The 26,279-nt window shown below is 36.6% G+C and overlaps 3 protein-coding genes, 1 long non-coding RNA gene and 3 other non-coding genes across 8 annotated transcripts; 2 read left to right on the top strand and 5 right to left on the bottom strand.

Annotated features, from left to right (window-relative positions):
* Positions 1-765: 765 nt before the first annotated feature.
* On the bottom strand, positions 766-837 carry Trnae-cuc (transfer RNA glutamic acid (anticodon CUC)). The gene has a single exon. It is a non-coding gene; the product is annotated as a tRNA-Glu (tRNA).
* Positions 838-1,200: 363 nt separating this feature from the next.
* On the top strand, positions 1,201-2,311 carry LOC139987068 (uncharacterized). Its single transcript, XR_011799784.1, has 2 exons — positions 1,201-1,521; positions 1,982-2,311. It is a non-coding gene; the product is annotated as an uncharacterized lncRNA (long non-coding RNA).
* Trnal-caa (transfer RNA leucine (anticodon CAA)) lies at positions 2,133-2,259 on the bottom strand. The gene is made up of 2 exons: positions 2,222-2,259; positions 2,133-2,167 (listed from the first exon to the last, which is right to left on the bottom strand). It is a non-coding gene; the product is annotated as a tRNA-Leu (tRNA).
* Positions 2,312-2,586: 275 nt separating the features above from the next.
* Positions 2,587-2,659, bottom strand: Trnav-cac (transfer RNA valine (anticodon CAC)). The gene has a single exon. It is a non-coding gene; the product is annotated as a tRNA-Val (tRNA).
* Positions 2,660-3,088: 429 nt separating this feature from the next.
* Cos (kinesin-like protein costa) lies at positions 3,089-6,931 on the bottom strand. The gene has a single exon (XM_072002909.1). The coding sequence runs from the start codon at positions 6,569-6,571 to the stop codon at positions 4,013-4,015; it is 2,559 nt and encodes an 852-aa protein (XP_071859010.1). The 5' UTR covers positions 6,572-6,931; the 3' UTR covers positions 3,089-4,012.
* A 796-nt stretch (positions 6,932-7,727) lies between these two features.
* LOC139987746 (uncharacterized) lies at positions 7,728-12,022 on the top strand. Its single transcript, XM_072004352.1, has 4 exons — positions 7,728-8,004; positions 9,007-9,177; positions 9,679-9,952; positions 10,450-12,022. The coding sequence occupies exons 2-4, from the start codon at positions 9,012-9,014 to the stop codon at positions 10,550-10,552; spliced, it is 543 nt and encodes a 180-aa protein (XP_071860453.1). The 5' UTR covers positions 7,728-8,004; positions 9,007-9,011; the 3' UTR covers positions 10,553-12,022.
* Positions 12,023-12,100: 78 nt separating this feature from the next.
* On the bottom strand, positions 12,101-16,681 carry Nachralpha2 (nicotinic acetylcholine receptor alpha2). Of its 2 annotated transcripts, none has more exons than XM_072004350.1 (8): positions 15,908-16,681; positions 15,008-15,238; positions 14,846-14,890; positions 14,664-14,773; positions 14,398-14,578; positions 13,625-14,327; positions 12,881-13,089; positions 12,101-12,803 (listed from the first exon to the last, which is right to left on the bottom strand). In XM_072004350.1, the coding sequence occupies exons 2-8, from the start codon at positions 15,185-15,187 to the stop codon at positions 12,597-12,599; spliced, it is 1,635 nt and encodes a 544-aa protein (XP_071860451.1). In that variant the 5' UTR covers positions 15,188-15,238; positions 15,908-16,681; the 3' UTR covers positions 12,101-12,596. The 2 variants fall into 2 exon arrangements, with proteins under 2 accessions (XP_071860451.1, XP_071860452.1); XM_072004351.1 differs by having other exon boundaries at positions 13,634-14,327; positions 15,908-16,680.
* Positions 16,682-26,279: the final 9,598 nt, after the last annotated feature.

The following is a 26,279-nucleotide window of genomic DNA, read 5'->3' as shown; positions in this document are numbered from 1 at the left end:
TCTACTATTATTCATAACAGTTATACCGGTCGAGAAACTGTATATATGAACGACAAATTTATTATCACGATTCTCACTTAATATAGCTAATCTCAAGATTTATTAATTTTCGAAAGGGTTTCATCCACTCGTGACCTGGCTCTTGAGCCATCTTAATGTAACTTGTTCTCCCACGACTCAAAGAATAAAAATGTTTTCTCATAGGTAAAGTCACCAAGTCATCCGTATCGTGTGAGTACATAGTATATACCTACATACTATGTATGTACTTTAACTCTGGCATGTATCATCGGTTATTTTCAATCAATCTGACACGATGCCTCTTAAGAAAATTGCGGCCGATTTTCGGAATTATAGACTCGATCGTGCTACACGTGTTGGGTCCCCAAGTCACTTCCGCGAATATCGATAGAAGTGGCAGTAATTGCATACCGATAGACGGGCAAAGACACGTTTTACTACAACTTAGCACGGAGAATAGTGACAGTCTAAAGCAAAGTGATACGGAGCAACAATTTTATTGTGTATTACATGTTGTACAGTAGCTAACACATGTCTGTTCCAGTAACTTCAAATAAAAGTGCTTTCTTGACTATTCTAGGTTCTCTTGAAGTAAAACAAACAGAATCGCATGAATAATATTTTAAGATTATCATATTTATTGCCATCTATTTTTAATCGATAGCTTTAAATACCTATGGAATGAAAATAATGATAAAAGTAACTTATTTATTTGGTTTAATGTATAAAGTTAAAAAAAAATATTTCCGGTACCGGGAATCGAACCCGAGCCTCCTGGGTGAGAGCCAGGTATCCTAGCCACTAGACCATACCGGATTTGATAATTTCGACTTATTTATTATTGAAATTATCCAGTAGCATATCAGATATAGTTTTTAATGTTTGTATAATATATTTTAGTAATATCTGTTTCTATTGTGCAAAAAAATTTATTGATATTGATAAGTTATTAACTTACGATTTGTAAAATTAATTTTATACATATTTGATGAAATCAACATACAGTTAATCTAATGAATCGAATCAGTAGAGGTAAACAAACACACATAGCGTGTTTGGTTGTTTTTTTCTGAACCTAATGTTTTAGATTTACACGAGGTGGGGGTTAGGAGAATGTTAATTCTGTAAAAACTTGTTTCCTTGGGACCTTTCTTACATAGGCATCAGAGAGATTAGAGAATGAATCAATATGTATACAGTCTGTTCGACCTTATTCTGTTTTAGCGTTCCAACTCGCTTCTTCGCATTTTTATGTTTTCTATTTATAACGTGTAGTACATGTATAAACTATATAATATTTACAATCTTTTAATTTCAATCATTCATATTTATGATTGGTTGCTTCCTTAGGTGACCCAATATCATGCACGCGTATATGTGATTAGGTTTCGCGATCTCAATTGAAGATCGTACATATCGCAAGTGTTTGTAACAGTGCCTATAGATTGAATATAGTTTTCGTTAAATTTGGATTAATGCTCTGTATGTGATCTGCTACTGGTAGGTGATTTTAGTTCAGTAATAAATTAGCTCCGTAATTGGAGTACATTTAAATGCGTTGATAGTGATACTGAGGCATTAGTTTTATGTGTCTTGAATTTTGATCCAGTGTGTATGTATTTACGTACTGTTGTGTGATATGCAAAACAAACAAGGTCAGACCTGGCAAACGTAATATTGATTTTGTAACTAAAAATGTAAAGAGTAACATAATTTACATAAATTTTATCTTTACGAATATCTTTCTTAGTGTTAGAAATTAATTGTACGTCATTCCATCGAATTTACAATCTAAAATATATTATCTGAGAAGATCACAATAATGATGCAACATGCACACACACGCGCGTTATTGCGAAATAAAATAATTATGAATTTAGAACAATTAATTATTTTGTTTTGTTGTAGCTTTCTACAATAATCTATGAACAATTAACACATTATTTTCTTACTTTTATAGGATAAAAAAAGTTAGCATTTTATATTGAGAATTGAACACGGGATTCTCGCGCTGCCTATAACTGGAGTGCTTCAAAAGTATTTTTATAAAATGTTAAGATAGCTAAATTATGTTTTTACCCTTAGAAATTTGTCAAAAACTGCAAAAAATATGTCAGGAGTGGGATTCGAACCCACGCCTCCAGATGGAGACCAGAAGGCACATTGGGATCAGATATTTGAAAACTGATAAGGTAATAACCTTGAGTCTGGCGCCTTAGACCGCTCGGCCATCCTGACACGTGATAGCGACATCTTATACAATATAAATATACATGTTTTTATATGATTACATTGATTTTATACTTTTTCCTCTAATCTAATATATATAAAAAAAAAGGTAATTCTATTATATACTAGTAAATTTGAATTTATAATGAAATATATTAATTATCTATATTGCCACTTTTATTTTTAATATTTTTTAATGTATATATGGAAAGTATTGATTTCTAAAATAAAAATCAAAATATTATAGAAAAATAAAAAAATAAATAAATATTTTATTATAATATAGTATTTTGTAAATGAAAGTATCAATAAAAAAATTAAAAATCTCATACAACATGTTTCCGCCCGGGATCGAACCGGGGACCTTGTGCGTGTGAAGCACACGTGATAACCACTACACTACGGAAACTACATTACGGAGCATTTTGTTAATAACTTATACAGTAATAGACTAGTTATTTGAAAACCAAATTTGCTAATGTAATTTTTGTCAAAATTGAATCTACTGATATCTTTTTCAATACTGATTCCTTTAATATAATTTTTTCCAATAAATGTATGGCATCTATTGCATAAAATAAAAAGATTAAGGTATTCACTTTAGTACGGTCTTCAAATAGAAAATGTAAAATAATGATGCTTTCGGCCTACTTTTATTGTTAGTTTGCTTGGTCGATTTTATATTATGTAACGGATAGTTGTTATTCCGACACGGTGTGAATTCAAAGATTCTTTCTCATGCTATAAAATTTATTCATTTTTTTTCTTCTGTTTATGCTTTAAAATGTTATGTCCTCTGAATTCACATGTGTAACTTAATCGTAAAATGAAGAACACATTTCGTTTTCAATAATCGATTATTTATTTACTGCGTTCATTTTGTGAAAGTGTAAGGGATATTAATCGTTTCGGTCCTTGTAATAACTTTCGCGTATTCATATGGAATTTTAGCGATTTTATGGTGAATTAGAAATAAGTTGTTCATTAATATTTTAGCGAGGGATCAGAGGGTTAAAGGTTAATGATGTATTTAACGTATTATTAATATATTTACAAAATTGCAATAAATAATATATCGGGTCAATGAGCATAAATCTTATACATAAATTATTCCATATCATATCTATTTTTACACTATTAACTGTGAAACACATTTACCGATATTATAATAAATTGAGTTACTAACAGTGTTACATACAATGATATACTATAGAATGTTTATACTATATTTAATACAGTGAGTATTGAAATGATTGTTAATAATTCGGACCTTATTTTCTTTAAACCATAAATATACCGTCGTATTTATCATATTTATATCTGATACCTATTTACTTATCATACGTATTTTCTTGAGATCTGGGAAACATGCAAATACTATTTTGATTGAGGTTCAATATTCTTAATTTAATGAATATACTATAACTTGAATTTATTTTACGAGTATATAATAAATATTAATTGATAATTGAACGAGAGGATTGAAAAATATACAATGAAACTATACACACTGACTGTCATATTTGGACTAAATTACTGATATTTTGCTTTCTGAAAATGATTATTTGTGATACAACACACAAATGCTTGAATATGTTCTCAAATAATAAAAAATGCATGTCTATAATGGATAAACGTTTGTATGTTCAATTAAGTTAATAACGTAATAGTTAAATACTGTACAAAAGATAAAAAAATATTGAGTAAATAATAAATGCTAACTGTGGAAAAACAGAGAAAGGACTATTTTTGTTAAAAAAACTTATTTCTTTCTTTTATCGCAGTCGGTGGTTTTTTGTATTATCAATTTATTTCGCTGCCTAGTTACTTTGGTTGTCGGCCGACTATTCGGTGCAATTTGTTTTAACCCTTGTTGCGAGATTTTCGCTGGACTAGCTGTACGTGGAGGCGTTGGACCTTTCAAAAGAGCTTCGACATCAGCTAGCCGTTTTCTCAAAGTTCTATTTTCACGTTTGTATTTCGCAAGTTCAGAATCTTTATCCAATCTTTCATGACCGGAACTGCTAGTTTCTTCCGCAAAGTGCCTAAACATGAGGTGTAATTTTTCTTCATGTTCTCTTTGCATCAAAACTATTCTTCTCTCTGCTTCTAATTTAGTCTGTTTTAGAGCATTTGTTAATGTCTGTATCTGCCATTCTTGGGACTCTATATGACCTTCTAATTCAGCTGTCTGAACTTCGAGATTTTTAGAACTTTCCTTTAAATCGATTACTTTCAGAAAATACTTATAGAATAAAGTTCTCATTTCACCATCTGAAAGTTTTGCCAACCTCTCCATTAGCATTCTTTCCCCTTTCTCACGTTGTGATTGATTTTCATCGAATCCTTTCCGTCCACAAATCATCTCATTTTTGTGTTCGATCATAGCATCGATCGCCTCAATGGTTTCTCCACATTCTAATAATTTTCGTTCTTCTACAGTGGATAACGTTTTCTCTTTTTGAAACTTTTCATCCAGATCGCATTTCTCATCTACTAAACAATCTCGAGTACGTCGAAGGTTTCGAATTTCATGACGTAGAGCTTCTTTTTCATCTATGTCTGCCGTTCTTTCCAAATCCATGGATTTTTCTTTTAAAACATGATCAAGATGTGATATTCTCGCACTTACGTCTAACAAATTTTTTTTCTTATCAGAGTAATCGGTTTTTGATTTACTGTTATTTTTTTCATCCTCACTTTCCGATTGCATCTCTTTTAATTTGGAAGCAGTTAAGTTATATTTTTCCTCGAGATCACGTATTTTTTTCTGATCCTCTGCTAATTCCTCTTCTAATTGTTTCTTACGTTCTTCTTCTTTTTTTAGTTGTTTCTTCAATTTCTCCATTTGCTTTTTAGATGTATTTAAAGAACTCTCAAGTTCTAGTACTTTTTTAGCAGAATCACCTGCAATTTGCTTTATCATTTCAATATCCATTAATCTTTTCTCATAATGGATGGCCATGTTTTTATATAATTCAATTTCCTTTTTATGAGCAGACTTTTCTTCTGAGTCTTTATAGATACAAGCATTTTCCGCTTGAGCCAGTTGGCTTCTTGTATTATAATATTCTTCTTCTAATTTACTCCATTTGCGCTGAAATTTTTGTTTAGCGCTAGCGCGTGCATCTGAATTTTTTATCATATCTGCAATGAATTTTTCTTTAATTTTAATAGTCGTTTGTAGCTCTTCTATACGTTTATGGGCTCCATCTAAATCTGATTGAATCTTTTTCACTTGAGTTTGTTTTGCCTCATTATTTAATGTCAAAGTTTTTAATTCTTTTATGGGTTCGGGCACTTCTGTTGTTTTCAAAGCATCAATTAATAAATCCGGTGAATTGTCATTATGAATTGCAATATTTTCATTGATAAATGATTCAGGTTCACGATTGTCTAAGATTCTTATACTAGCGAATGCTGATGTTTTATTATCTAATATTTGATTTTGGTTAGATTTAAGGCTATCGTTAAAGGCTAACACTTCATTACACATTTCAGAACCAGGAAGCATTGAATTCCTCCTGGAATTTGGATTTCTAAGCGGAACAGGTCTAGTTGCGGAGACATAATTATTATTAGTATTCATAGATCTTGTTATAGATGGAATGATTTCTATATTTGTTTCTCTGAACTCGTCTCTTTTGGAATCAACTATTTTATCCGTTTCTATTTTAAGTTTATTCATACATTCGTCCAATTTTTCTAAAAAATCTGGGTTCTCTGAACTAACATCACTGTGCTCTTCTTCTTCTTCCTCTTCTTCATCGTCATCATCATTAGTTTCAGATAGTTCACTCTCCGAACTGGATGAACAATTTAAGTCAAGTTTTCTTTCCATTTGATGTACGGATTCATCTGTCTTTTCATCTGTTTCAGTTACTTCTTCTATTCTTTCCAATGATCTTCTTGCATTTTCTGTATAGCCTTGCAAACTACCTGTATCATCACTAGCAATGCATTCTTCATACTCTTGTTTCATACATAGCCATTGTTCAATCTGATCTTGTTCTGTATGAGGTAAAATATTACTTGTCATGAGCTTAGTAAATAGGCCCTCTGCATTTGAAACTAGTTTAGACCATTGAGCTGCTGCAAATTCTAATCTAAATATGTCAGCACTAGAACTGCGTTCTCCTGATGTAGCAGAAGTAATTGTATCGTGCATTTCATCTCCTGTTTGTTCACTTTCTTCTTCTGTAATATGCTGTTGTTCATGATTATTGTGCGGATAGGATGGTACATTAGTCATATATGGTGCATAACACTGATGATTGTCCAACACCGCTTGGTGATGGATCCAAGGTGTATAATGCATCATTTTGGAAATCTTATATTATACAATTTAACATAATAAATACAGCTTTATTCTCTCACATGAATAAATGTTTTATAATTTGGTATTACCACCCCATTCTGATCTAAAATATTTTCACTCTTTTATCATTTGAAACATTCAAGTTTTAAATCTACTTCCATCGTTTCTAACCTATTTGAAACTTTTCATGTTTCAAAATTATGTTTAAGATTTTCACTATTACTGCTACATTTTTTTATATTCTAAGTAGTGTATAGAATTCGGTTGAATATATTCAAACACTCATAGAATATTTTACAAAGTCCTGTATTGAATAATTAACAGAAATGTCTAGCAGAAACTGGTGCCAACTTATAATTAATACACAAGGAAACATATTTGGGACATTATGTACATATACATATTATTATCATATTGGTTTTGAAGTCTGTTATATATATTGTATGGAATATGTATTGGAATATGTAAAGTGTAAATTATATAAAAATAATTACAATACGAAAAATAAATGAGATGTTATAAAAATTGCTTTATGAAATGGTTTGTAGAGTGAATCCTCAAAAGTTACTTTTACAACTATATAATAAATGTAAGAAAGCTTGTTATAAAGTTTTAAATTATAAATGTTTTATATAAATATTAGTGCCGTTAAACACGTAAAATTGATATAAATCTTTTTGAATCACTGTTAATTGGTAGCCCTGACACCAGAATTCAATTCATTTGACTTGAAATGCTTAAATATTACTATAATAATTAAATTTGTATTTTTACTTACAAAAATAATAATGTATACGTTGAGGCCTGACTTTTACTCCATGCACTACAGATCTTCGTACTTGTTCATGATCATATTGCACTTTAAAAATCATACCATATTCGTCCCACATCAAACGCGGTAAAAGTTCGCACTGCACTACGTATCAAGAAAAATCAAACGACTTTTTAATATTAAATATCCACTTGCCTAATATTTTTATGGTACATATATAAAAATCTTTTTGACTTATGAAATTAGCAAACACTTCATAAAAATAATGAAATTTTTGTAGAATAGTCATATTTTAGTAAAAGTTATTTATGCACAGAATTAATTTAAATGTCTCGCGCCATTTTCTTCGGCTTCGCTACTGGAATAATACGAGTACGTTGATTGGTCGCTGGGAAAAGTTGCGACACAGTCTTGTCAGTCGTATCAGTGTAGTATATATTGTGACAGTTTTCAGTAAATTCTGTGTGTTTCTCTACGCCTCTCCTTTAAATACGTGTAAAAGGAATTCGGTGTAATTTTCCAAGATAACTAAACATCAAATAGTATGATACATATGGTTCTTTCAGTGTGCAAGCAATTCATTAATACTTTGAACTGTTCAACTATAACCTCTCTCTAAGTGGAGACGTCTAAGCGACTCTGAAATCGTAAGATTTTAATTTCGGTAAGAATATTGTTTTACTATTGTTTATTTTCTCTGAAAATTATTTTTGTTGTAAGCATATTTCCATGCAACTGTAATTAGAATGTATTGTAACGTTGATTGCAGTAGCCTTGTCATAATTGTGAAAAGAGTACATCGATGCATCAAATTTTTACGTCATGTGTGTATTCAATATATTTAAACTGACAAAATTAATTTATTTATCGCTTAAGTTACTTTATATGTATAATGAGATGCTCAGATAACCAAGTCGCACGTGTTCTTACATAGTAAAAAATTAATTTTCTCAAACGTTATATATTTTTCCACATTCTGAAAAGTTGTTAACTAGCAACTTCGATGAATTTAGGATATATAACGAAAAATATATGAAATAAATAAATATTGTTATCATCACTGTTGAGTTTGTAATATATGTTACGTCTCTGTGCTTCCCCGAAAAGGATTACGTGTAACAACGGAAATTTATACTGAGTCATGTTTAAATCTTTTTATGATAATTATTATGCATTTAAATCTGTAAAAAATGTTCTAACTACATACCTAACTTTACGATAACTTATACTTCATAACAATTTTAATGTATGTAGTTGTTTGTGTGTATTGAGTTGATATTAAATGGAATCATTCGAGCTACAATCGAAAAGCAAGGCCACGTAATGTACATTTGGCGGAACAAAGAACATGAATACATACCGGGCCGTAAATTTCTTAGGTACGGCCCGATAAACGAGCGTACTTCGCACTGTCTCTATTACTTAACATCCGTCTAACTTTCTATTCGCACTTTCGCGAATAAATAACTACATTTCGCGCTCATTTGTTCACGTTCGTTTGTTTTCAAACGCAATTACACCCGCAGTCTTCGACTTTATTTAATTTGTATTGCAGATTGGAATTAGATTTATTTGGTTTACTATCGAATTATATATACATATCTAGTATAAGTCCTTTTCTTGTTTAAATATTCGATACTTATAGTATATTTAAATGTTGTTTTAGAAAAAATGGAAAAAAATATTGGGTTCGCCAGTGGAAGTACTCAACCCTCGACTGCTCCACCATCAGCACCCCCGTCTTATGAGGAAGCTGTTGAAAATGCAGCTCGTATACCTCTCCAACCAAACATTCCACCATATCCAGTAGGACCATCATCTATGCCAATTCCAACTCGTACGTGTCATTTTATTGCTTTTTAACGCGTTGACTACCAACGTTATATGTATGTTTACCAATGACCGGTGTTTATTTTCTCAGTGGAGACTTACACCGCTAACCGGTTGAGTTTACTGGAGATGTTTAGAATGTTACGATAAGATAAATATCATCTGTCTAAAAGGTTTCGAATAGCGTAAACGAACACATAAAATTGTTAAATAAAAAATCTTAAAGTAGCAATAAAGTAAAAGTATGCTATTCAATGATAATAATTTTTGTTACAAGATAATATTTTACAAAAGTAGTGTATTGAAACTTTGAAATATTTCAACCTATTAGGTTGTAACATATTTACATATGGTTGTAAATATATAAAAGTATGACAAATTTATGTTACGATTCAATATTGTGATTTCTAGGACATAACGTATAAACGTAATCACGTAATAATCAATATATCAGTAGTAATACATAGAAATGACACATTGAACGAATAAGAGTTGATTGAAATTTCAGATAATCCGCCACCGAATCAGACAACGATGCCATATCCACCGAATTATTCAGGATCCAGCGAACCTCCGCCGCAATCGCAGACACCGTATAATGCAAATCCGAATACAGTTCCTCCGCCAGAGTTCCGAGTTGTCTATCAGCCAGTGATTTTTTCCCTGACTCCAAACCCAACAAAAACGACTTGCCCAACGTGTCATGCCAGTATTAAGACCACTACGATATCGGATCATCAACCAAGCGCCCATCTCTGCTGTATCGTGCTTTGCTTACTTGGGTGAGTGTATACATCTACATTTATTTCTAATATTTGCTTCGTTGCTTACGCTATTGAAATTAATGCTTCCATTGCCTTACTTACTTTTAATTTATTTTTCAACTAACATTCTATTTGTGTTATGTCACGATAGTTTCTATGAAAATGCAATTTCTTTAAAAAATATGTCATATCACTAATACTTGCGATCACTTTCTAAATCTAAATGTCACCAAGAATATACTATATGTAAGAATATATTGCTGCTTTTTGTTCCGCGTTTGCTCAAGATTCACGGATATCGTTTTATGGGTATAGCATGCAGGTTTCTGATTGAATTCAGATTAAATTTTCAAGTGCAAGGAACTTTTGTCTATACATTGGCATGAAGGTTTTGCATCAGCTTTTAAGGATTAGTTTTTGTTCATTTATGGAATATGCTGGTTTCGTGTTGGTGTATGTGTTTGTCTGTTAGATCCTAGTAAATCAATTCTCACCGATGTCCTTTCAAATTTCAGATGTTGCCTTTGCTCGTGTCTGCCATACTGTATGAGTAGCTTCATGAGTATTCACCACTTTTGTCCGAAATGTAAAAATTATATTGGTACATGGAAGGGTTGAGCAGATCGCGATACACGTATACTTATATATCGTTACGCGGTCTTCTATGTAATCAGATACAGTGTAATATTATGAGGACTAGACGATATTCCCTGCTTGTCGCGTATTACGTTAAGTGAAAGAGCTATTCGACGGGATTGTCATAGATCATATTACAAGATAACTATATATGTGACGCTTATTCTTCATGAGATAAGATATGAATGCATTCTATTATGTGTGATAGACTCGAACAATTGTAGATTCCATGTTGATTTATATATGAGACGATGTGATCGAGCGTGTGCGTGTGGAATTTATAGATAGATAATGTGCGATAATATTATAAACATATTTTCGAGCGTTGAACCTGTGAGCAGTATTGTTCTCACTTGCATTTGTCATATTCCATATAGTCTTAGAGACTTTTCTAGAAATGTTGAATGAGAGAGAGGGAGAGAGAGATAGGAATAAAATAGATAGATAGAAAGAGAGAGAGAGAGAGAGAGAGAGAGAGAGAGAAATGCATCTGGAAAGCAGAAGAGGTAATGTCTCCCCTGTTTATGCTAAAGATCTTATTTCTTTCAATGTGTTTCGCTTTAGCGAATAAGAGAGAAGGGAACGATTAGTTGAGAATTGAGAATGAGTAAAGGCAGATCGTTCCACCTCCTGTATGCAACAAAGTTCGCGTATTTTTATTCTTGTATTTTATTGGTGCTTCCGGAACTTTAAGTGAAATGAATTCCTGAATATTATATAGATATATAAACTATCATATATATTTTTATGCAGATTGCAAAAGGATTTGCACAAAAAGTATCAGAATTACATTAGCGACGAGAATAATAACAAGAGAATTTTGGTTCGTCCGTTTCTGTTTTCGGTTTTGTTCTTTGTACAAATAATTTATATCGAATATTAGATAGTCACTTCCAGAAAAAAACTCTTGCGTAAAGGGAAATTCTAAATAAAATTGATGATTTCCTGAATATCTTCGAACATTCATTGATATTCCAGAGAGACAATACTGGATAAAATATTCCAAGTTATTGTGATTCACTTACTGTTTGATGTTCCACGTGTTTAAGATTATTACTCAAGCGTTTCTATAATTCTATTTATAAGCACTATTGTTTTGTTTTTTTTTTATATACCATATCTATGTCCTCTGACTTAACTATGACGATATTATATCGCAAATAACGTTAACGTTATTGATTTGGTTTTACGTGCGATTCACACGGCCAATTTTTTAACATTTTAATATATATATATATTAAATATGTATATATATATATATGTATACATATACATGTATTTTAATGTATGACATTTTTCTTGTACGTGTTTAACATAATAAATTATACTTTAGTTTTCAAGTGGTATATGTTATATAGGAAAGTGTAAATGTAACCAAATGTGACTGTAAGTATATAGAATATGACAGAGTACAGTCACGCAGTTATAAATAAATAATAAAATGCTTTATAATTGTTGTTTATTTAATTTTTATAGGCATACAAGATATCGAACGAGTTAGAATATATATTTCATTTTTAATGAAAAAAGTTGATTTATATTTTAGTAGTTGAAAAAATTTAAGTATACTACATAACAATTTTCTTCATTGCTCTTCGGGAAGATATCGATTCGAGCAGAAAATGTTTCTTCCTATACACAGATTTTGATGGACAATTAATATTCCGTTTTCACCGTTCTACGTAATCGACGTTACAAAATTCCTACAAATAATATTGCAATATCGTTTTAACGGTACGGTTAACACGTTTATTGTTATTCAAGAGCACTTATTCGTTATGTGCACGTATTATACTATCAAGTATAACTTAAACATACTTTTAGACATCTGCAATGCTATTGAAAATTTGTATATTTTATGATAAAAACGACGAGGAAGCTGAGGTTGTTGACTCGTTCGAATAAGAAAAATTCAGAAATAAAATGTTTGATTGGTGCGATATCGTACTACAACGAATTCCTATGAGAAATACGTGAAATCAACACCTTAGCTTCCTTAAGTGTCTGTCTATTTCTCCTAAAAGTTCTATACGAGAGTTTCTAACAAATCACCATGAGGAAGAAATTGTTGTTGAGCCACAGAAGAATACTCCATGTCGATTGGTTTGGTGTTGTCACGAAGTGCTGGGGCTTCGCAAAGAATGATGAACGTGCCAACGATCGAAGCTATTGTGAAGATCCACAGAAAAAGTCTATCAAGAACCATTGCTACGAAACCCCAGTCCTGATCTTCCTGTGGAACAAAAAGAAAAAAAAAAGATTGTGTATTTCAGAATCTTCTCTTTCTTCATCTAACATATACATACGTACCGCATTAAACTCGTCTTGCCGTTGTATGTGATGTTGGATGAACATCACATTGTGCAGAGCTTTCTCAAGTTCGAAAGGATACTTCTTCCTAGGAGTTACGTCGCTCAGAGATTCATCCAATCCGGACATCACCGTAGGAAGTCCATTATACCCACCGATACCACCAAGAAATCTGTTATGCGCAGACGTTGTATGCAGTCCATTACATCCTGAAAAAAATTATCCTTTTACACCTGCTCTTTTCGTTTCTTTTACTTGATTAAGGACCAAACAATAAAATAATGCCGAAAAGATACGTAAATGCAACGTTATTGAAAGATATAAATAAAGTGAAATACATTATAAATAAAATATTATTTTAGCAAATAATTGACAAATAATAAGTGACAAATAATTTAACCGAATAATAGACATACCATAAAAATTCATTGCACAAATCAAAAGTATGAAAAAAGGATATTCTTAATTTTGTTTTGGTAGTTTGCAAGCATTTATAGAGAGGTTGAGAATCTCCGCTATAGATACTTCAATTTCTTCAAATTTCGTAAAATGATAGGACCTAGATGAAGGAAGAAATGATAACGAAAAAATATAAACAAATTCTTGTGACTGTTGTTCATAAGCACAATATTAAAGAAACACAGTTAACGATATACAAAAACGATTAAACAAAAAAAGAATGGAAATGGAATGGCGAATTGATAAACGTTGGTCCTTAATGACTTAATAGAACAGAAAATTTACGGTATCTACCGCCGATCCGTTGGTGGCGTGCGGAATCCGGTGAAGAGACTATTGAAGAGGATTGCACGGCAGCCGCTACCGCAGCGTTGAATTTGCTTTTCTTACCGGATTTTCCTCTGCCGTGTATTTTATGCGCGGCAAGATCGTTGAGAAGATCATCGGGTACTCTCATTAAAAGGAGTTTCGGTAATCTTCTTATGAAAATCTTCCTCACCCACGGTGCCATTTTATGAGTGCTCGGTTTACGATAGTGAACGTTTAGTATAATAATCGTTATAACTACCGAAAGACCGACTAGAATCATCGTGAAAAGTAAGTATTTGCCTAATAACGGTAGTGCTAACGACGTGGATGGTATGATTTCTGATATCAAGAGGAAAAACATTGTCTGCGATAGGAGAATGTTAATGCAGAGGGCGATTTTCTCGCCAGAGTCGGCGGGTAGGTAAAATGCGAGCACCGATAAATAAGAGATGCTCACGCAGGGCACGATTAGATTCACCGTATAGAACAGCGTCTTTCGACGTAGAGTGATGTTAAAGAAAATGTCAGGATAGGGTTCGTCGCAGCAGGGATAATACTTCTTGTGTCGTTCCGCTGGAACTCCCAATATATCCCATTCGACGCTGGGGTAATACTCGCGAAGATCGATGCCAACTTCGACTTTGTCTCCCGTGTTTTGATTAATGTGTTTCAAGTCAATCTGAACGTGGTATCGAGAAATCAGAAAAATTATTTAGTTGCAACTATCAGCCTTTAGCGTAGAAATTTACCTGGATACCATCATAGGTCCATGAACCGAATTTCATGAAGCAAGTTTGCTGATCGAATGGAAAGTATCGGACGTCTATTTCGCAGGAGGATTTGAAAATTGCTGGAGGTGTCCAAAGGACTTTCCCAGTGTAATGAAGAATAGCTTTTGTCATTGTAGTTACGCCGTATTCTCCGTCCGCACTGAAAGCGATCATAATTTTAATTTTATGTCGGCGAGGCTCGGTAATACGAAAAGCTCGAGATAAGGTTGGTTCATCTTACGTACTTGTTGTAAAGTACAATGTCCGGAAGCCATATGTGTTCGCTAGGTACATAGAGTTCAGTGACACCTCCGTATTCTGCTGGATCCCACTGGAATTTGTGGTCTTGCCATTCCTGGGCAAAGTTCGTCTTTATTAAGCAACGTACATACTTGGCAAATAGTTGTTTAAACTATTCAAGACTTACGTGTTCGAGCCAAACGTTCGTCGTGAGAATTTGATCCTTCAAATTCTGTAAATTTGTAATGTTATTGCGTTACTTTAAAATTGTATTTGATAAATGTTCGTTGGTGTTCAAAAACCACGTTTCTTTTTTACATGAAATCGATTATATGAAAGAATCACGTACAAGATCTATGAGTTGGGACAGACGAAGTCCTAGTTTAACGACTACGGTGTCATTGTTATTAGAAACGGGGCGAATCAGTCGATTGTAATTCGACAGTAAATCGTCGTATAGTCTCTTTGCATCGGGATTGCTGTAACATATCCTTGCAGAGAGGATCAAGATGATTGCCTGCAGTATCATTTCGAGTGAATGTTTCTTGGCTAATTTCGGTACTCGAGTCCAATTGGCATCCTGTTTGTTGTATAAAAGTTACAAACAATTATAATCCTGGAATTAATCGTATAACAAATATTCGTCGCTGATTTAAACTCAATGATCTATCCGCAGATTATATACGTGTAGCTCGATTATATATGTAAAGTACATGTATATATGCATCGTTGCTTCGCGAAATTATAAACCTGTTGCGCTAATTGTTGTTTGTTTGTATTATTTTTTTATGAAAATTAGCTGCAGTTAATAAATTAGGTGTTTTAATATTTGATACGTTACTTCGGGTCAACGTTCTAATATACGGACAGTTGTTACACTTTGCAATATTTACAATCGCGTTGTCAGTGTAGGTCTCATTTTGAGATAATCACGCATTTCAGCCGCGTAAGTTCTTAATTGGCTATAAATTAACATCATAAATTTATTTCCAGTTTCTCACAATAATCGGACGTGAGAGAGGCTTAGGACAAAGTGTCTTTTGAAACTAATTTAAACCACAAAGAAACATAAATAGTTGCAGAAAGATACGTTAAATTTACAGCAAATAATTCACATTATCTTATCCGTTAATCGAGTATAAAAAATTAGAAACAAAGAAGCCTATAAAAGTGTATCTATCGATCTATAAAAATCGATGCTTCTTCATCTATCAATGTTTACGAGAAAGTTGAACGAAAAATTACGTACTTGCGATTGCCGTTTGTTTCAGCCTCCTCGAGCGCTCTTCTTAAAAGATTTCCTCTCGTGTTTCACGATTCTCATAATCTAGCGCGGTTTCTTCGAATTGTTGGGTGAGTGCGATGACCGGCAATCAGGAATGCGACGAGGAGCCGATCGGTTTCGCATTACTGACGCGTTCCGTTTCATTCGCGAAAAGTCGGACGAGCGCAGAACAGAAATGACATTCTGTACGGCCAATGGACCACTGGATGATGTTACGTGCATCTCAGATTTTCTGGGATCAATACACCATTGCGCATGCACCAGTGTGGCAAAAGGTGCTTGCGCGGTTTCACCGGCGCCTGACGCGCAAGTTCTGTTCGTTGCACTTGACAGTAGAAAAAGAGGCGCACGTCCGCCGGTTCTGCACGATCTCTCCGCCTCCTCGATGCTCTACGCCCTTTCGAATCGCTCCTTCTTCGTTCTCTGCTTCGAAATTTTTCTACCTTTTTTACGCCCGTTTCCACCTATCGCACGTTCACCGGGTCAATCGGTAAATAATCGCAGCGCGAAATCAATGTTATCAATCTTCGAAACGAATTCGATTTTTCGAACACGAGGAAAGCGGTTTGATCGCTGGAAATACGTAAATTGTTCCGACTATATTATCAAAGCGGTATTTTAGCCTCTGGAAGTCTGTTAGTGGATCGAACGACAGAATAGAATTGACCTGATATCCACCTCTTGTCAACGAGCCAAAGAAAAATTCTTTCCCGGTTCGCCAATTTACCTAATTTAGTTTACAAAGGTAGACGAACGATGGAAAAGAATTTGGGTCTAGGTTAAGATGATGCTTGAAAGGTTTTTCATTTTTATTCGTTGGTTTTTTTACAAAAAATGGATTTTATCGATATCTATCTAGTATAGCGACCGATTTATTAGATATTCTATTAGAGTTTTAATTTTTTTAATTTAGTTCTATGGAAATTTTTTTACCGCCGGCTCTTCTTTCAATGCTCGTGCATATAATGATAAATGAGATTATTATTCCGGGTTTCGTTGTTGCGAAGCACTAGCAAGCGTGCTAGGGGACCACTTTCGAGTGGCAGAGACGAGGTAACTGCCCTCGTCTCTTCGTACGGATGCACGCGTATGCTAATGCATTTTATAGAGTTCGTCCTTAAGTATTTTTTTAATATTGATAAGACAGCAAGATATCGGACGCTTCAAGATCAAATATTTACGTCGCTGTGCTGACGTAAAATTCGCGACTGTTACTTTTTAAACAGACCACGTTTAGCAGAAACTAGATGATAAAATTGTGCATGCTTTTAGGAATGATAATAAACATTCTGTTCGTAACGAGAATCAATTTTGCTCTGTGAGAGAGAGCAGGTATCCTGAATTGCAGCGTAAAACGCGTCAGCAGATACGAACGCTGGTGTTACATCGAAATCCTTTTATTTTTCAGTCGGCTGCGCGTTTACATTTCGTCGTGAGGCTCGCGCACGGCAAGTAGTGGAAATGCTCGTATGTTTACGAGAATTCGTTAGGGTAGGGGCCGCTTTCATCGACCGATACCATTTTTCTTGGTAGACAGAAATGAACCATTATACGTTCGTACATTAGAGCATCTTATCTTTACACGCGAGCCGTTTTCTTGCGCTTACTGCGCTTATATCTCCCGGTAGGTTCATCCCCGATGCGCTCGCACCAACTCGATGATAAACGTGACTGTTTTTCCGGGATCCTTCGTCATGAAGCACCGGCTGGAAGGCAGAACGAACGGTGCTACTTTTCAGCGTGAAAAGAGGATAGCTTCCTCGTAGAAGTTGTATGTAGACGCGTGTATGTGTGCGGCCACGTACAGTCGTGTAGTTGCACGATCGTATCATGTAAGCTCACAGAAACACGCGTGGCATGTTGCATGTGTATTGGAGGCAGGTTGTCTGGATGTGTTAAGGAATATGTTCCGTACCGAGGTGCATTGAAATGCGTTGCAGATCCCTTCGCATCTCTCTTTCTTGCTCTTTCTACTCGTTTTCCACCCTTACTTAGCTACTTGAAGTGTTAATGCCAAGATCCTGTAGCAGTAAACCAAGGGAAATTTATGACGTTATATTTTTGTTCGGCGATAGAACTCTGCGGCTAGAAGGTAAAAGAAAAGAAACGAGGACGATTTAAAAGCGCCGACCGTTCGAAATGTTCTGCGTACGTATTCGGACGTACGCCACCGAACGTACACCTGACCAGGCAGAATGCATTTCAGACTTTTTGGAGGCAAGTTATTTCGCGCGGTTTCGACGTCTGTGCACGATAGCCAATGATCCGGAATTTATTTTGGCTGGTTGTAAGAACCGAAGGGTAGCTCGCGTTAAAAGAAACTTGCCGAGATGGAAGCTCCTCAGCCCGGAATAGAGGACTAATAATTATTCGCCGGTGGGAAAAAAGTCTGCTCTCGCGCCATGACATGTTTCTCGTGAAACATGCATTTGGTTAAAAGCATCGGTATGGATGTGTACGTACACGCGCCCAAACACAGGATCTTATCCGAAGGCGTTGCGAAGTATTTTACGCTATATGCTTCGCGCTTTCTTACAACTGTTTTAGAGTGGAATAAGAATGTCTAAGAGATGTTGTTTCTTGAGTAAGATACAATCCCTTTTCTTCTTCTTTTTCTTCTTCTTCCTCTTTCTAAGAAATATCATGGAATAATGCTGTATATAATTCATACAATCTTCTTTTTCCGTAGTTTGCTTTTTATTATGTTTCTGCAAGTTCTCAGTTTTATTAATGAACCATTCCTGTGTTCATTTAATAATACGGTTCGGTTTATATTAATATTAATTACCCTTAATATGCAATGCATTTTTCTTACCTGCTATTCTTTTGTCGTCCTGCACTCTGGCTTTTACTGCTCGTATTCTTGCTACCTTTCGTTGATCACGTACGGGTACAGGTAGAAGTAACAATTCGTTGAGTTCCCTTTTTGTTCGTTATTCGTATCGAATGTTGTAAAATGTAAGAGGGTGTTTGAAATTTCTGCGAGTTACGCGAAGCAGATTATACCGGAGAAACGAAAGAGGATTAAAGAGACTTCCTCCTTATTCAAGAGGTTTAGAGAGAGGGAGGGAGAAAGACGAGAAGAAGCGCGAGAACAAGGATATCATAGCGATGAAGTAAAAGGGGATGCAATGCACACAATTTGAAGATAGTTCAGAGAGAAGGGATCGAAAGGCAGGTAGCTAGTGTATGGGCGAGACTCGAAATTGGTTGGTTCTTGGAACATACCAGTAATTAATGTGGTGTCACGCATCAAGCAACCTTCTATCCTTTACCCTGTTACATGTTCCCTCGCTTTCCTACTACGGGAAAATTCTCAGGGCCGCGAGATAAGCTGAAATCCCATTATAGTTCGTTGTTAGATTCTCCTGTCGCACTGTGAACAGTTGGTCGTCGCTTTCTCTCTCTCTCTTTTTCACTTCCTCTCTTGTTCCTTCTCTTTACCGCCACTTTCCTTCGCTTTCCTCCCTTTGCCACGTCCCTAAACCTAGGATAATGGTCAAGGCGTGTTGAAGTTTAAATGAGTGTTTGCGCGCGCTCTGTAAATTATGGTGACCCCTTTCGGAACACCCGGTATACATATAGCAACACCATTCAGAAGCTACACTCTCGTCGTTACGCCTCATGCTCGGCTGATCATTCTATATTCCCGTAGTCTGCGTTAGTGTTGTGATAACACTTTTAATTCTTAGCTGCCCCCGTGAACTTAGTTTGAACCAGTTATTCCTTTATCTCTCTCTCTCTCTTTCTCACACACACACACTCTCTATCTACGTGTATCTCTATCTCTTTCTGTAGAAATTGTTAGCCGCATTGCTCAAGAAACGACATTTGTTCTTGTAATTTGCCGGCTTGCGCCGAAGCCAGGGGTTTCTGGCATCGTTGCAATCCGCGTTGTTCGTTCACCGGCAGGAATTCTCTTCGGAATTCCTTTCAGAGATTGTTACGGACGAGTACGCGTATCGCTGTACACAGAACACGGATTTCAAAGGTTAATAACAGCCGCGTATTCGTTAAATATCAAAATACATATTATTTAGTCGTTTTAATTTACGTTATCCATAGAAGATTATCTACTTTAATTTCATCGGCGATTTTCAGGCCGCTCTACATAAGCCGGTCTCGTAGGATTCCCTCTCGATAATTAACGCTTGACCTGTTAGTACATAAATCGCGAAAGTATAACGAACGTGTATATCGTCGCGACCTCGTGCGCCGTCGTATCCGAGAATAAAGATTAAATGACTCAATGCGAAATTACTCATCTATCGCGCGACACGTATCTCGTTCTTCTTGTGATTTGCAGCAGATAAATATTGCCAGTGACCGAAGAATGATTCGCGGCCGGGGAGATAGAAACTGACATAAATTTCCATGAACCTTTAGCTTCGTATTATTCCCATCGCTGTACACGGTGCAGCTATGTCGCAGAACTTTCGAACCGTGTGTTTTTTCGAGTTTCGTATCTCGAGCGACCATCGGACGATCCGTACCGCTGTCAAAGCGAGTCGTTGTTGTTGCCACTTTCCAAGGTGTTCCTATATAACTTGCACTAGTCGGTACTTTATTGTACATAATACGTACTACGTCGGTTACAATTTCACAAGCACAGCTCGGCCCCCCTCGCCTTTTACCGCATTGTTTGGGACCGATGCGACACGATGCGTCTTCGCGTCACCGAATACGGTGCAATGTTGGAGCAATAGACAAGTAGCAGAGTAATGATATCATAATTGATCGAGAAGAGTTCTTCCTTCAAATTTCGAGGGTTTTTTGTTTCAAGCGCCGACTCGTCCGGAACAAGAAAAATGAATGTGCCAGGCGGGGAACCAATTCGGTTCACCTTCTGTCTTTTCTCTCTCACAGCCTACCTCCAGCCGGCAGTCGTCGACTTTTCTCCTTTTTGTCCATTCGAGTTCCCGCGAGAATATCTCGGTCCGTCTGTCACATCGTTCGCTGGAATTCTGATCTTCCAGTAACGTTGAAACAAGATGTTGAGTCTCACGAGGCCTGGCGGTCGGTAGAAGACAAAGCGAAGACTGGGAGTAGAGAAAAAAACTTGCAGCCCCAGGAAACATTATTATAGAGGGAGAAAAGGAGCAGGGGAGATTCGTAGCCGCGTTGGGAATAATGTGGTGCAACTACGTGGAATGAGGTAGTGGGGCGCACGACCAGCTGCTTTGTAAATCCGACTACTGCGTTGGAATGTATATCATGGAATAACAAATTTATTCTTTGCTTGGAATAATTCTTCCATGCCCATTTCTTTCGCGATATCTTCTTTCAACGTTATCGTATTGCGCGAGTAATTGTATACGTGGATAAAGCAGCCGAGAGATCGTTATTTACACGGTGCATCTAATTTGAGGGTTATCGATCGTCCTTTGCCGATATAGCTGAACCGAATAGCGAACGATCGTGGAACCATAAACCAGGACGAATTTACTTTACGAAAAAACTTACGGTCTAGCCACTTTACTCAAGTAAACGTTTATCCTCGGTTAATTTCCATTACTTTTTTCTCTCTTTAGGTTTCTTCGATATTTTCCTGGTTTTGTGAATTATTTCAACATTCGTTTCTTTTTTCTAACAAAATTCATTGGTTCGATTTCGATTTCGATTTGTAGCCATTTATGTTAGATTTTAATTTCTGCCTTCTACTTTCTTCGCTTCCAAACAATTATTCTGCATCATACATTATACATCTCACGTGACAGCGTAACGTTTTCATCGAGTAAGGTAATTAAATAACTTATAATTTGTAAAATTTAGTTGCGAAATTTTGTTCGTTTTATATAGCATCTGAAACATAAAATAGTCCCTTTCGACCAATTCATCGCCTTACAATTTTAATTGACAAAGTGGTCTCATGGTGTTATATCATTTCGGTAGTATTTGGATATTCGCGAAAACATTATATAATAACATATAAACTGAAATACGTGAGTTATGGAGTAATGCTGGGCGAACAATCAACGAATAGAAATTTCTGCTAAGCTGTTATTTTCCAATGACAGCGGCTACCTTTTAATTAATTCTAATAGGGATTATTCGTTATTGTGGTGGAATTAATGTACGAGCTCCGACCATACGTGATTGCTTGGCGTTTGGATTTGTTATAAACTTATATATTACAAATTAAACGGGGGAGTGTAGGGCGCATTCGTGTGCTCGTTAGTGGTTGCAAATACGTCTGCCTGATGCTGCCAGGCAAATTCGAAAACAGTCACGGTTCTATTATCTGGCAGTGGTGTACAAGAACCGCAACGACCGCAATGAGGAATCAATATTCAAAAGGAATTTATTTGTGTAAGTGGGCCACGACGGTATACGGCTTGCAATATTATACATTAGCGTCACATTGTGCCGTTCTTTAATCCACAAGTTTCGCCTAAATTTAGTAACATTGTTATCGTAACTTGCCATCGCGCCATTTCCAACTGTTTACGTTTGTTAATTATATCGCGTGCCGCTAATGAAATACGCAGTAATAAGTATCGTATCTAAGAAAAATTATTTAGAAAGTCAGTTTAACTTATGAATTACACCAGGTTGTGCATATATTATTATTATTATTATTATTATTATTATTATTATTATTATTATCATCATCATCATTATTATTGTAATATGACAGAACTAAATTATTTACTGTATTGTTACTAATCTATTCATATGTATTAGGTTGTCCGAAAAGCGTCTTTCTTTCGCAAACGTGTTTTTTACAACAGTGCATCTTCATATAAACGTGAAACCAAGTCTGAATTGTCGCGGGTTTATCTCAACATAACGAAATGGATCGTACGTAATTCGACAAAATAATATAAAACAAAAATCGTTGTGCGTCTATTATTTCCTCATAAAACGAAAGAAACTTTTCGGACAACCTAATATACGTATGTGCACTGAATCTCTTCAAGAGATAGTTTCTTGTAGTTTTATACAATTGTCCAGAGGTGGTTAAGCGACTATACTTTCAGATAAGGATATCGAATGCGTGAGCAAATCCTAGGATGTCGATATTCGAAGGCAGGTTATCTGTCTTTTGGATTGAGAACACCTTTGGGAAATACGTCCAGTAGCTGGCACGTGACGTGTAGTAGTGGGTTGTTTCAATTTTCGCAAGACATTAGGAGGTTACGGTGCACCTTAATGTTCTGTACTCTTTTAAAAACGCATCGGCATTAGTGGGATATACGGGCTTTCTCACAAGCGAAATTTCACAAGATACTCGTACCGGTGGAAAAGGAAAAAGGAGAAGGGAAATATGTATATTCGGTTCTCGGTTGCTGCAATTGAAATTGTGAAGTGGAATCGATCTATTCTAAAGAGACTCTTGAAGTCCGTAAATTCACGGCAGAACTAAAGAAGATCCGTAACCATCCAAAAAGAAAAAGAAGAAGAGAATCAAATGCATATTTTCTCTTCGTTGAAAGAAACAAAAACTCTCGTCTACGATTGTCTTTCTCCGGGAAATCAAAAGAATATTTTACGATTCTTATTCCTTTTTCCATTCGGAAAGTAATAAACGCGGCACTTACTTCCATTTTTATAATATCTATCGAAAACAATAATCGCGTATCCTGCCATGAAACCCTCAATTGGTGCTAATGGGATCATAAAGTGAAATTGTTCTGTTCTAGAGGGATTCCTAGGATGCGTAAATTGACGACATAACTAGAGGAGATCGTTTAGATTATCCTCTGACACCTTCAAATATAACGAATCAATTTATGGACCGTAGACGCACATACCAGTCGGTCACCGATCGGCTATCCGTCGCATGAATTATTGATATCGCCATGTGCATCGGTAATGCTCGTTTCGTAGAGCCTGTATGAGCGTTACGCTCGCGTGCACGTACTCGCGAATGCCTATTGGATACGCGAACAGTTTCGAATTCCGTCGAATTTTCGTTACTACAGCCTAGTCAGCCTCGAATAGGGCGTGTTCGCGTTGTCCAAAGGCAATGCAGAACGCGGCAACCCTCGAGGAATTCCGGCGTCTGCGCCCCGAAACAAGAACTTCACGCATACCCGTTTATTTTGGAGAATCCCTGTAGATCGGAGGTTCCCGGAAATACCTTACACATACCCCATCAGACCAGCGTACAACGGACTACCGCATATCTGAGGTTGTCTCGCGTACCTAGCTGCATTTACGTGTACGCGCTTGTCACATATTTTCCTCGATTTGACCCGTTTCGCTCCGATTAACGGTAGCCTCTGCGATCCACGATTACGCGAATATTTCGCTGGAAAATTTGAAACGTATCGAGAACCGATCGCCGCCTGCCTGCTCGCATTTATGCTTCCCTTATATCACGGCGAAACTCTCGTCAACTATTTCTCCACCCTCTCGCTATTTACTTTTAGCTATTGTATCCATCGTGCAACGCAATTACGGGATCGTTCAGTTTCGGTGGATTTGGTGTCGGACTTAAAAGACTCTTGCCCCTTCCGAAACTCAACGCTGTATATAATATACAATGTACATTATGACCACGAGGGATCGAACAGGTCAAGCAAAAGCAGTGGAAAGCCACCGCTTTATTCTCGGGGCGGGTGAAACGCGTGGAAGAGATCTCGAGTCCTCGCGTAAACAGATCTCAGTCAATATCCAGCCCCTTGACGCGTTCTCGTCGCTTGCTCAACAAGTTACAACGGTACATTTCGATTTGTATCGTTTCATTTAGGTCTTAGCTCACCACCGACGCGACATTAATGCACTTTCCTTTTGCGCTCTTAATAATTCAATAAAACGTTTCGTTTTCTCTCTTCTCGTTTCTTTTTCCTCTGTTGCACGGGACGAGATCTCGTGCTTCTGGCAGCGGTTAATCCGCGCAAATTGCCGCTGCGTATCGTTTCATTACTCTGCCTCGCGTGTACAACAAAGCCTCGTAGATTTCATATTATTCCAGGCCGTGATATCACGATGCAGTTTTCCCAGCTTTCGACAAAGGGGCTTAAAATCGAAAGAATTACACCCGAACGCGTTAAATCGTAACGTTATCCCTTAATTCGACGTTAACACGGTTATCGAAATCTGACAGTTTTCATCTACCGCGTCTACAGTGGATGCTTAGAAATTTTATTTATCAGCGTCGCCTTTCACGGACGATTACGCGTTCTGCTACGATCATCGATAACGATATCCATTCATACGGCTGACCCATTAACGTCTTTGCCCTTTAGCGGCGGAGATCTCGGAAAATCCTCTCACCGTTTCACGAAACGTAACAATTTGGAGCTCGTCAACGGCGAAGGACTCGAGGATGGAAGGGCGCAGAGACGCGAGAAACGGGCAAAAATACGGCGAAGAAAGGAAGACAGAGACTGCGGAGACTATGTCCGATATGTCCGCATCGGATAAGGCTTCGTTTCTATTGTACAATTTTAACAGGAATAAAGGAAGGGATAGCGCACGAGAGAGAAAAAGAGGAACAGAGAAACGAAGGGAAATAATGGGGAAAAGGAGGGAAAAGAGAACGACGAGAGTAACGTAAAGCATTCTCTCTTTTTTCCTAACTACCCCGAGCCCCTTTGCTGCTTCTGCACTCCGTTCAGCACCCTCTGACGAGTCGACCTCGCACCGCCAGTGTCAGTATCGACTGGGATACCTCGTGGAGAGAACAGCAACGAGGAAGGACAGAGGGTAGGCGAGATGCTGAACACATACAAGTGGAGCGAAAAGCACGGGGCAGATACGGAAGGGAGTGAGAGGGAGAAAGGGAGGGAGGGAGGGAGAGAGAGAGAGAGAGAGACAGGGCCGTTCGTCGATGCTCGGCAAGGGTCGTGCACAGTGCCGTGCATCGGACGTATCTATTTCGAGAAAATTCTCGGCAGAGATCCTTCTCTATCCGATCCTTCAGGATCCTAAAATTTATACAGTTTGAATAGGATACAATCGATGTTTATGGTGTTTGTATCTTCTTCTTTCACACCACTGGCTATTTATATAAGAATAACGATAACAATAACGTTTCTCATCGCTACGAGAGAGAGAAAGAAAGAGAGAGAGGGAGAGAAATAAAGCTTATGGGAAGCTATCTAGAATCGAGATTCCATTCTATCAAAAGTTTCGATTGGATAAGCTTTTGATTCGCTATGAATCTGGATAGCGAACAGGACGAAAGGACGGAAGAACGGAGTAGCTTACGAGTCTGTCCGCGCGTCACCGCCTCGAGGTTTCCACATGGTCTTGCGTTCTCTCGGGGTAGGCTCGTGGAAGCTCGGAATAGTTCGGAGCTTTTCGTAGCCGGTCCTGTCGGTGCTGCCACATGGCCGCGCGTCGTGTTTTGCGGGCTTCGCAAGCTTTCAGGGGCGGCACCTGGTTG

This window comes from Bombus fervidus, chromosome 5 (assembly GCF_041682495.2).
Source record: "Bombus fervidus isolate BK054 chromosome 5, iyBomFerv1, whole genome shotgun sequence".
NCBI classification, from domain to species: domain Eukaryota; kingdom Metazoa; phylum Arthropoda; class Insecta; order Hymenoptera; family Apidae; genus Bombus; species Bombus fervidus.
The sequence above is the reverse complement of the archived record's forward strand: the minus strand, read 5'-3'. Positions and strand labels throughout refer to the sequence as shown.

Coding starts and splice junctions, on each gene's coding strand:
- Cos (XM_072002909.1), bottom strand. CDS start 6,571: ATGATGCATTATACACCTTGGATCCATCACCAAGCGGTGTTGGACAAT.
- LOC139987746 (XM_072004352.1), top strand. CDS start 9,012: ATGGAAAAAAATATTGGGTTCGCCAGTGGAAGTACTCAACCCTCGACT. Junction 9,178..9,678: donor ATCTATGCCAATTCCAACTC/GTACGTGTCATT, acceptor TTGAAATTTCAG/ATAATCCGCCACCGAATCAG. Junction 9,953..10,449: donor ATCGTGCTTTGCTTACTTGG/GTGAGTGTATAC, acceptor TTCAAATTTCAG/ATGTTGCCTTTGCTCGTGTC.
- Nachralpha2 (XM_072004350.1), bottom strand. CDS start 15,187: ATGATACTGCAGGCAATCATCTTGATCCTCTCTGCAAGGATATGTTAC. Junction 14,891..15,007: donor TGTCCCAACTCATAGATCTT/GTACGTGATTCT, acceptor ACAAATTTACAG/AATTTGAAGGATCAAATTCT. Junction 13,090..13,624: donor ACGGATCGGCGGTAGATACC/GTAAATTTTCTG, acceptor AATTTTTTTCAG/GATGTAATGGACTGCATACA.